At 40.6% G+C, this 11,062-nt stretch overlaps 1 protein-coding gene across 1 annotated transcript; it reads right to left on the minus strand.

Moving 5' to 3' along the window:
* Window positions 1–268: 268 nt before the first annotated feature.
* map1lc3b (microtubule-associated protein 1 light chain 3 beta) lies at window positions 269–10,458 on the minus strand. Its single transcript, XM_085414674.1, has 4 exons — window positions 10,199–10,458; window positions 6,932–6,987; window positions 2,259–2,365; window positions 269–1,617 (listed from the first exon to the last, which is right to left on the minus strand). The coding sequence occupies exons 1-4, from the start codon at window positions 10,236–10,238 to the stop codon at window positions 1,440–1,442; spliced, it is 381 nt and encodes a 126-aa protein (XP_085270800.1). The 5' UTR covers window positions 10,239–10,458; the 3' UTR covers window positions 269–1,439.
* Between the last annotated feature and the right edge of the window lie 604 nt (window positions 10,459–11,062).

The following is an 11,062-nucleotide window of genomic DNA, read 5'->3' on the forward strand; positions in this document are numbered from 1 at the left end:
GATGTGTGTGAAACAGAGGAGCAGGCGGAAAGGACAATGCACACACCCACACACACAAATGCTCCACCCCTCTGTTACAAACACACAGTAGCTTAAACTATTTGTACTGCAGACAGCGTACAGTCAAAAAAAACAAAGCCTATTAAATAAAGGAACCAAAAAGATAAAAATACTGTGATATAAAGCAGCTAAAACTCAAATCTGTGAAAGAGTGCCGCCCTTTAAAAACCTACTGGGCAGGTGTAAATTCCTAAATTCCCCTGTAGTGACAGTGCTTGTTGTAATTCAGTGAAGTGAAACTGAACAGCAGTGACAGCTCTGGGAAAAATCAGCCCTGTGGGTTAAAGGAAAAAAAAACAAAAACCCACAGCCAGACACGATGTTCGTGAACCTGCCTGTGTTTTGCTCTCTCCAATCATCGTTTCTGCAAAAAAAAAAAAAAATGAATTTAAAAAAAAAAAGAAAAAAAAAGGATGAGGACATGGCAAACTCCTCCCCTGTTCTGCATTTTTTTTTCCTTCCAGCAACACCATCAATCCTCCAGTCACTCGTGCAATCAGACCACGCTCCTTATAGTGTGTCCAAAAATCAACTTGGTTACACTCACATCGGAACCCCTTTTATATTCAAAGTCAACAATATCTGTACACCAACAAACGAGGCATCTTTTTTTTTTCTTTTTCTCTTTTCGGTGGACTACAATCATCTGTTTCAAGAGCAAAGCAGTTTCCTAACATCATACAGCGAGGATGCTTCAGACTACAAAATGCAGCAAGGTGTAAAAACGGCAAAGAAGGAAGACCGTGAAGGGAATGTGACGACACGTGACGCTTAAGGATCTTCTCTTCTTAATTTTCAAATCTCTCTGGCAAAAGAAATCCCCAAGCTTTATCTTCTAACTGCAACAGAAGGCTGGCTTTGTTCATTGTCTAATGTATATATAGACACAGATAAGTGGTGAGCCTCACCACCTTTTTATGTAACATCACTACCTGAAATTTATATATACATTAACATAAATACAGCCTAGGAGACGTTTAGCCACAACACTGGAAACTGAAAATGCCATCAACATGTAAATGCCAGAGGACAGGATTTATCCAGAGAGGAAAGACTCTTATTGGCCTGAGTCGGTTACATTTTAGGTGGGGTGGGGATCTCTCTACCTAAACTCTGCTGTTTCTGGTCACCCCTTGCGGCTTTATGCTACAGACTGAGAGTGGCGGCACACAGACAAATAACCAGGACCAAAATGAGCTGACAGACGATCAGATGCTGTGTTTAGATTTAGCAGTTTGTGTCTGTGTTTTAGTTCTTACAGTTAATACTCAAAAGAATGTGACAAGAGACATGAAAGGGGGGACGGGGAAACTAAAAACTACAACTGTCCAGTCGCCGGGTCCAGTGGAAGAAGAAACTGAGGGATGAAGGAAGGTTGTTCACTGGGCAGTCGTGGCAGCGCCGAAGGTTTCCTGGGAGGCGTATACCATATAGAGGAAGCCATCTTGGTCGCGCTCTCGCTCATACACCTCAGAGATGGCGGCCGACACAGACACCATACTGTGACCGTTAACCAGCAGGAAGAAAGCCTGGTTGGAGTTTAGCTGGAGGCGCCTCCTGGTGGGGAATGAAAGACATGACAAGAGTGAGAAAAAGGGGAGACAATAGAAGAAAGTGAGAGGGAAAAAATATCCTAAGTATAAACTATGGATAGGAGAGGAATAAAATCAAGAAGTGGAAAAGAACTTGTGAAAGGAAATGAAAGAAGGGGAAGGAGAGTGAATAAAATATGAGATTGAAAGAAAGAGAAAAGGAAATATATGGAAAAAATATGGCATCCATCTATTTATCCCTTCCTCCCTCAATCCATCCATCCATCCATATGTTTGCTAGCTCAGAAAAGTGCAACAAAGGTTTGGTATATTGAGGTCATTAAAAATACAGAACATGGAATGAGTAAGTAAGAAGAATATATATGCAAATATGTTTTGTATGTAACAAATATGCAAAACAGATGAAAGAAAGAAGAAAGGAAATTTGATGCCAGGAAAAGGGATGAAGACGTTTTTTTAAAAAAAAAGGAAAAGGGAAAGCCAAAGAAAGAGGAGATGAAAGGAAATTAAAAGAAGTGAAAGTGAAGGAAAAGACAGACAAAAGAGGAGTTGGAGATATTTAAGAAAAGCAAACAAAACTGAAGAGGAGAAAATGATGAATGTAAAGGAGAGATGGTGAGGAGGGGAGAAGAGGTCAGCGTCTACCTGATGATCTTGATGAGTTCACTCATGTTGACATGGTCTGGCACCAGGAACTTGGTCTTGTCCAGTACGGGGAGCTGCTTTTCTCCTTTATATCTCTCAATGATCACCTGCAGGAGGCAAAAACTTTATCAGCAATTCATTTCTCCTCTTTTTCTTCTTTTAGCTGGTCAGCTTCCATGAATGGTGCATTTCCTGTGCCCTTTGTGTGTCTGAGACCAGTGAGATGTAATAAGGAAGCTTGAGCTGCCAATATCAGATGGAGAGGTTAAATAAAAGAACACAGCTCTCTGCCTCACAGTCGGGTCCCTGTGAATCTAAATCCACATCTACTAGATCAAGATTTGCGTTAGACTTGAAAGGGAATGCCATTGTTTTACTAAGATATGTAAGATGGGTTTCAAACCCACAGGATTAGACTCCACTTCAGAAAGAATCACAATCAGACTCTGTATTAAAGGCTGGCAAAACCCAATTTAACTCACAGTGATGTGCTGATTAAACAAAGGCTGTCAGCCTCTACTTAACGCTCTGAAGCGGCCTATAAGTTCAACGAATCAAAGCTTCTCTTAACAAAAAACAACCAATCACTGTCACTCAGGCCGCACTCACAATCTTAGTTTCCGATCACATGTTTTGTCTTAATTAGCTGTTTTAACTGATGGAGCGCAACTACAAGGGAAAACAAGAATGCAAATCCAGCCAAGTTCGGGTGACAATGATGATGAATGACTGGATAGCTGTGGAGAACTAATATAGCAGTGGGGTTGTGTTTTTTTAGCACAACTTTCCTCGTTTGTTACGCAAATATTTAAGACACTTCTCTGTGTTTAACGTGTCTTATTCAAAATGTAGACACTGTTCTTTCTTTCTTTTTTTAGAGCCTGCCTAGCAGCAGGCATTACTCCCTCTTTCCACTTTAGGAAAGCTGCTAATTCTAACATGTCTCACTGTGAGCAGAACACAAACAATGTTCTGTTGTCGGCTGCAGGAGTGAACAAGATGTTTCATGCACTCGCGTTTCAGGAAATGAAAAACCAATATTATGGTGTTATTGTGTGTTATTGTTCAGTGTTGCTTAAATGTACCGAGGCAACACCGCACTGTCTGATGGTACATGGTTTAAAACCACAAATAGTCCAGTGCAAATCTTCTTGTGTCCTTTGTTGGATTCTGATTGAAACCTGGTTGAACTTCTGGTTTTTGTTACAAACCAACAGCTCTTACGAGGTTACGGCTATACTAGAGCTTATATAGTTAAGGTTATAGTACATAACCAACTTTGCCATATTTCTCCTGGGTCAGCTAACCAATCAGAGCGAATGTATTTGCGAAGGAAAACCCTTCAAAAAGTTATGGCATTTTGTAATGATCACATTGGTACTAATGAAGCCATGCACCACAGCACTGAAGGTTTGTAGACTCTACCCCGCGGAGGCCCCTGTGACAACGCAAACATCTGATGAACTGCGACCTGACGTTACACAACATTAGCGGACTGTGTGATAGAACAGGCGTCAGCTACACAAAATTCTTGCAACTGAGTGAGTGTCCTACATGCTTGACCCACCCAGTGCAACCCACAGAAGTCCATGAGTGTGTGAGAGGCTGCCTGGGTCTGAGTGACCTACATTTTATCATCACATGAACACAAATTGTGTGAATGCTTGCGTGCCCTTCGATAAGTTGTGAGTGTGCAGACGCTGCACTACAAGGGCACCAAGTGCAAACTGGAAAACAGTCTAATGAGTACAATTACTTGTCTGTATGCATGTCCAGAAGTGAGTATAATACCAGCATGATGATCACCTGTTGACAAAGGGAAACTTCAGATTTACAGTCCAGACCACAGCACTAAGGGGTTCTAGCACTAATCCAGTGAGACCTGCTGACCCAGAGCTTCCTCAGCTTTCGCTTGGCATGCTAATGCATTTCATCTGGGCAGAAAAGCAGCGGCCTCAGTAAACCTCTTCACCATTTCTGCTGAAAGTGCCACAAGACAATGACAAGGCTGCTTTCACAGGCCAGTGATGTGTAGACTGACTTTACTGTTTGAATTAAGTTAAAAGGTTAGAGCAGCTGTTTAGTTCAGAAATCCTAACTTTATATTTTATTAGTAAGTACAAGATAAAGACATTCTAATATTTAAGCCTCACAGATGAGAAAATGTACTGTTTTTCTTTCTCCAGACTTTCAATATTGTCATGTTAGGGGCTGTTTATCAAGCAATGCAAGTGAAAATGAAGCTGCAATCAGTTTTGGACATTGGAAATTGGTTTGCTGTTTTGTTTCAAAGTAATTGGTTCATATATTATTTCAGATAACAAAATACTATTTGTCTGCTTCCACACAGACCATGAATATTTGATAATTTTTTAAAGAGCATTTCATTATTATTTTTAGCCAATGTCATCCATGATTGATTTACTAGTGCACAACTTCTTCAGTCTTTAAAAGTTTACTGTGCAGCTGGCTGACTGGCCAGAGCTCATTCGGTTGCTTTCCCAGAGAGGATTTCATCCCACAGTTGAACCTGCTCCTGCTTGCACAAAGTACCTGGTAATTCAAATATTTGCACAGAAGAAACTTATAATTTAAAATTGTCTGCAGGCAGCATGTCTGTGTGGGCTCTCAATCACCCAGGTCGTGGCAGTTTCAAGTGCTTGAAAAGATAATAAGTGGGTTCTTTATGTTTATGAAGACATTTTACAATTTTTTAATTTAATTCAACTTTATTTATTTAGCGCCAAATCACAACAGCAGTTGCCTCAAGGCGCTTTATATTGCATGGTAAAGATCCTACAATAACACAGAGGAAACCTCAGCAATCAGATAAGCTCCTATAAGCAAGCAATTGATAGTGGAAAGTAAAAACTCCCTTTTAACAGGGCGAAACCTCAACATGCGCAGGGAGGAGCAAAGTCCAAAAAGCGCCTTCAGTTCTAAAACAACCAAACCCAACAATCACTCCACAAATGCATGACACAGAGCAGGTAGGAGGCCACCTCAACAGGACAGCACTCTGCTGTACACCTGCACCTGAAAGGACACTCTTTTGAGGATCCCAAAAGTCATATCTTGGCCTGAAAAGACAGATGGGACTCAGTAGAATTCTACACTCTGTTTTCCATTTACACATATGTTTGCACATTTCAATAAATCACTTAGGACTGCACGATTTTGCATAGAATGAGAATCACGATTTTTTGGCTTAGAATTGAGATCACGATTCTCTAACGATTTTCTTTTCCAATATAAATATTTATTGCACTTATTAACTGCACATCAACTTCGTAACAGTTGAAACTGAACATCAAAACAACAAATGTCTCACGTTTTGTGGTTGCCGCAAAATGTTGTACTGCTTGAAATTCCGTCTCCACCGTTGCTCGACGCTGCGTGTATAGAGCAGGTAGTGCAACAATAGAAAAATAGTTGCGGGACGGCACTGTGTAGCGTTTGTCTAGGGTGTTGATCATTTTCCTAAATCCCTGGTTTTGCACAGTGTTGATGGGAGCCATATCTTTGGTCAGGTGATAATAGCCTCCGTAATTTCTTTGTGCCTGCGGGAGTTCGGCGTGTATAGGGTATGAGGTTTCCGTTATTGATGTTTGGGTGGTTGACCGGGACGGATTTTCTCCTGTCACGTGCTCTCCGTTGTTTTTCCCTGCTAATTTTAGCATCACACGGCACAGCTTCTGTATCACGTGGTATAAGGCTCCGCCCTTGTCATTTGTTGAGCAGGAAGAGTGAGCGCTTGTTTTCATGCAGATTACGTCCCGGATCAAAATGCGGTACAATCGTCGTTGTCTTTTTTTTTTTTTTTTTTTTTTTTTTTTAAATCGTTGTCATTTGGAAATGAGATCGCACATAAGTATGAATCGAGATCGCGATTTTCTAATGATTAATCGTGCAGCCCTAAAATCACTGAACACATTTCCCTTTTCCCAGCAAAACATAAAGAAATGTGGCGAAAGAGTGATGCGAGACTACTATATCACCTGAAGTATTTAGACATGTGCTGACCCCTGTGTATTGTGAAAGCAGGACACTACTGAGTCTGACCCTAATGTGAAAGCTATTAGCAGTCTGCCTCTCCACCTCCTTCAGGCTCCACTGTGGCTGTCTGGGTGGAGTTACATTACAGTGACACAGCACATCTGCCTCTGGTCTCATACTTACTGTGACACGGCAGTTTATAACCCCGGGGAGCACACAGGAAGCGTGCACAAACACACAGACGAGAAGAGCCCTTACATGAAACGACAGGTGCAAAGCTGTGCTGATACTCTATCTCACTGATAAAATGAGCAGGTGAAACACGAGGTGTGCGTTTGTTTATTGGTGGTTGCTAAGAGGTGCTGGCCACTTACATGGTAATGCAGCTGCAACCACTTTTAACACAACATTCCAGAAAAAAAACAGCTGCTACATCACAACTGCTAAAATGATAAATGCATCTCCAACAGAGTCGACTGGAAAATCCCATCGAGGAACAGAAAGCTCTTTCAGACAAAAGACATTTAATCAGTCGCTGTGAGCTACAACCAGGAAATATGCGGTAACATTTTCTACTGCGGAAAGTTCCTGTGTGCTGCTTTGCACATCACACTTGTCCACAACCACACCAACATCACTGTCAGCTTCAGACATTTTAAACATGTACTTGAACTCACAGGTATCTTGTTGGGGTGCTGCTCCCGGATCAGTCTGACATCTTCTACTCGCTGTTCTGTGGAGCAGAAAAAAGGTCAGTGGGCATCAACCGGAATGAGCTGATAAAAGACAAACACGGTCAATGACAAATAAGGCAAAAAGAAGAAAAAAGCTGGCAGCAAATCCTATCCTATTTGCATGCTGTTTGTTTTACATATCCCTATCTGCACAATAATATCTTTGGTTCTCGTATCAGGTGACTGTGACTGTTTTTACAACCTGTGGTTCAACAGGTTTGCGAGGTGATGCACATCAGACCAAACAATGTCACAGCTGTAAGTGGCTGCCTACTAATTTCTGAAACAGATTATAAAAGCGTCCCGTTAAACATTCATAACACCGGTAAGCTTTATGTACTAGACAGATCTATAGTTTAGAATATGTCTTCTCTCATTTGGTACAAGCTGTTTTAGGAATCCTTACTGGCTGTCCTAAACAAAGAGGGCAGCAGGTGGGTGCTGTTGCTGAGCATATTATCTGATACCTGCTCTTACTGACATCATACATAGCCAAGAGCAGAAAAAAAATGTCTGAAACAGAGTGCGTTTTCAGAGCACAGGGTAAACTTGTACACACGTGCCTCAAAGTTGAAAGTTTAGTCACGTTCAGTATGAGCAACCACTATTTTAACAGTGCATACATGTAAGAACATAACGAAAACCATAATAGGTCCAATTCAATTAAAAAGAAAAAGTAGGATTAGAGACATGGAGCACAGAATCACACGGGAACAAACTGCTTACTGGGGTAAAGCGCTCGAGTGAAAACAAGATGGGCTTTTCTAAAATCCACTCATGGTGCAACAGCATTGTTCTGCAGTGATTAGCAGATCATTAGGCAAAAAATTATGATCCACTTATTATCTATTCAAAGTCTGCACTGATTACTGGGATTGCAAATCTTGTGTGCGTTTATCGGACATGTGCATTCTAGTTCCTTGGAAATCTTGGCTGAAAGCAGAACTAATAATTGGGTTTTTTCTTCACAGTGATAACCCAAAGACTGGATTGAAATTCTACTATTAATTGGTCTGTTTATTAGCAATGGTTAGCAGATATGCATGTCATTGCACTGCACCTGTACAGCTTATAGATACAGCTGCTAACCAAGCTTGTTGGCGTCAGCTGGTCATCTAATGCTTTTGACTCCAGAAAACAGGGATAAAAATTAGTCCAAAACCAACAGGTGGCAACATAATTTTTGTACACACAGTCTACAACCAGCACATATGACCAAAAATATCACCTTCTACTTGCAGCAGCACTACCTACTTGAACTAAACATCAGATTTTGGACCTTGAATTACCTGAATGGAGTCGAGTAGAGACAATTAAAAAAAAAACTGAAGCTTTGAGTCTCTGGTGTCCCTGTGACCCACCGCTGAAAGAAGTTGTTGTTCAGAAAACTGTGCGGCCACTGTAAGACTGTCTAACTAAATTAACTGATTAACATGCTGCGGCCAAAACACAAATGTTTATTTTCATGCTAAAACTGAAAAAAAAAAAATCTATTATTACATTTTTCCATAACTGCGTTTCAATCAGAAACAAGGAAGTTCTGCATGCGTCAGTCTCTCATGACCAGACCAAGAAGGGAGAGAGAAAAACCAACTAAATGGGAAGCAAATGACTTTGAGGTTAAAAGGATGTGCTTTTTAAATACATCTTTGTTATGTAATATTGGGAATTCGTCAGTTACCTCAAGGGGACACTGGGAAACTCCCTTTAAGTTCCTGAGTCATTCTATGACAAGCCTAGTAACTACGTAACGGATCATTTATGTTAAAAAACAAAACTAAACACATGGGGCTAGATTATTCTGTCCACAGAGGACAGTAACACAAAGATTAGATAAAAGGCAACATGACTACCAGCTAGTGACCCTTATCACTGAGTAAACATTCATGTATACACACAAAACTGTTTCTGAAATGGCAATATTACAAAAATTTTCACATGACCACGTTAACCAGTAGTTTTTGGACCAGACTTGTTGGACTGTCACAGCTTCATGCCAACTTTAACATCATCATATGTACACATAACACGTTTGTCAGAGCAGGCTGGAACGCACACGCTTTGTTTGTGTATATTTAGACCAATAACATGAAGCACATGCATGTTTAGTCATGCTGGGAAACATACTTCTAACGTTGAAGGCAGCAAGTACACATCTTTGTTTATTAGGTAGTAATTATGATACGGACATAAGTTAAAAAGTTATCTACTTTTATAACGTCACTCTTTGGTATCATTATTATTTTATTTAAATATTAAATACATTCATCCAAATTTCATCTTTTCATTGAGATAAAAATGCTATTTTTAAATCAAATTTGAATAATTCGTATGATTTGAAAAGATGTTCAAAATTCTAGCAGCAAAACTAACTACACCAAACAAAAACTAGAACGACAACACTAAAAAAAGTTCCATATTTTTAAGTTCTGGCCATCAAGTCTGTTGAACTTAGTTTATGATTTTCATTGTTTTGTTACAAGCAGCAAACCCAATAAACAGGATAAGAATGTTAAATAATCGTTGCGTTATGGAAACTCGGCAGTGAGTTTGCAGGCCTTACATTTAGCTCTGTTGGCTGGGAAACACAAGTGAAAGTATCCTCTGCATCGAGGCTATATGGCCTGTGCACCAAAACCAAAAACCAAAACAGAAAAAAGAAAAACAGGAAGAAAGAAAATAAAGAAGGACACGTAAACTCCACGTGTTCAGTTGCAGTTTTACATTTTCTCCTCTTTTAAACTCTTTTCTTTTCCTCCACAAACTGTCCCATCCCCCAATCCTGCAGCTCTCCTCTCTCTGCCCTGCGTTTCGACACCACTTTGTTTTCCTCGCACTGCTCTCGCACAAGTAAACATTACAGAGACACGAGCCAGCAGCTCACAGCCTCATCATATTCGTCTACATCTAAAGCTCAAAGTCCACGAGTGGAAGCAACTGTCTTTCATCTATAAGTTAAAAGGAGCACATGCCCAACGAGGAGGCTGATTCTGTTAATCAGCAGCAGCAGAAAGTAGAAGCAGCCTGACAAAATGTAGGCTGATACTCGGCACGGGGATAACAACTAACCCCCACCTGGCCTGTGCACGCCAACGCTGTGATTCACTTTTGGGCAGTTCAGAGGACAATTCGGGGCACAACCGAAAACCCACGACCCAAGGCGGAAAAGCAGAGCGAGACATGTTAAAATTAGGAAACTGTAAGACCTACCGAATGTCCTTCTTTGTTTGAAGGTTTTTTCTGAAGGCATGTTGCACCAAAGTCGGTCAGCTGGCAGTAGGTGAAGGCGGAGGTAGTGTCTGTTTCGAAGCAGCGATATAAAAGCTAAAAACAACGTATTAAACTATCCGTGTCCGCGGTGCTGGCAGCTTCTTGGCGACACACCAACGCATAGAGATGAGCTCCTAGCTGGTTTGATGTCGTCGCTTCCTTCCTCTGCCTCTGTTTTTGTCAGCGCGAGCTGGAGCAAGCAAAACAAACCAGTCACATGACCCATGACGTCACGCACCACCCCTCTCCTCTCCTCTGCCTCCTCTTTTTAATTTATTTTTTCTTCCCCCTAACGGCCACTGTCTCCACACGGACGATATTTAAAATTGAACCAACCTATTAAAAAATACGTATGATTTAATTAAAAAAAATACGCTTATTTTATCAAAAAATAAAATAAAATAAAATGTTTAAATGTTTATGGAAAGAAAACATTGTTAAAATGGCCACAAATTTAATTTGTATATCAACAGTTTATCTTCAGTTTCAGAAATCTGACCATTTTCGCTTTACAAAAAAATTAACATAATAATAATAATAATAATAAGATTTTTAACAGGGGGCAGCCCATCGGAAGAAAGCTGGATTAGGGGGCTAAAACAGCCCCATTCAGACAGTCGACGACCTTTCTTTTATATTGGGCCCTTGAGGCCAGTATAAAAGAAAAAGAATGCAAGTGTACGCTACTCCAATGGAGTATAGAGCAGGAAATGAGCAGAATAGGTCCTCTTTATCTGGTGTTAATGACCATACTTCTTGAACACTTCTGCTCTGTGAAGCATCCTTCACAATGATGCCATTCTA

This window comes from Rhamphochromis longiceps, linkage group LG7, assembly GCF_057381845.1.
Source record: "Rhamphochromis longiceps isolate RC_006_pf linkage group LG7, R_longiceps_female_GT1.1, whole genome shotgun sequence".
NCBI lineage: Eukaryota > Metazoa > Chordata > Actinopteri > Cichliformes > Cichlidae > Rhamphochromis > Rhamphochromis longiceps.

Excerpts from the sequence above, each read along its gene's own strand:
- map1lc3b (XM_085414674.1), bottom strand. The coding sequence starts at position 10,238 with ATGCCTTCAGAAAAAACCTTCAAACAAAGAAGGACATTCG. Across the intron at positions 6,988-10,198 it reads CAAACAAAGAAGGACATTCG|AACAGCGAGTAGAAGATGTC; the intron begins GTAGGTCTTACA and ends TCTGCTCCACAG. Across the intron at positions 1,618-2,258 it reads GAACTCATCAAGATCATCAG|GAGGCGCCTCCAGCTAAACT; the intron begins GTAGACGCTGAC and ends ATTCCCCACCAG.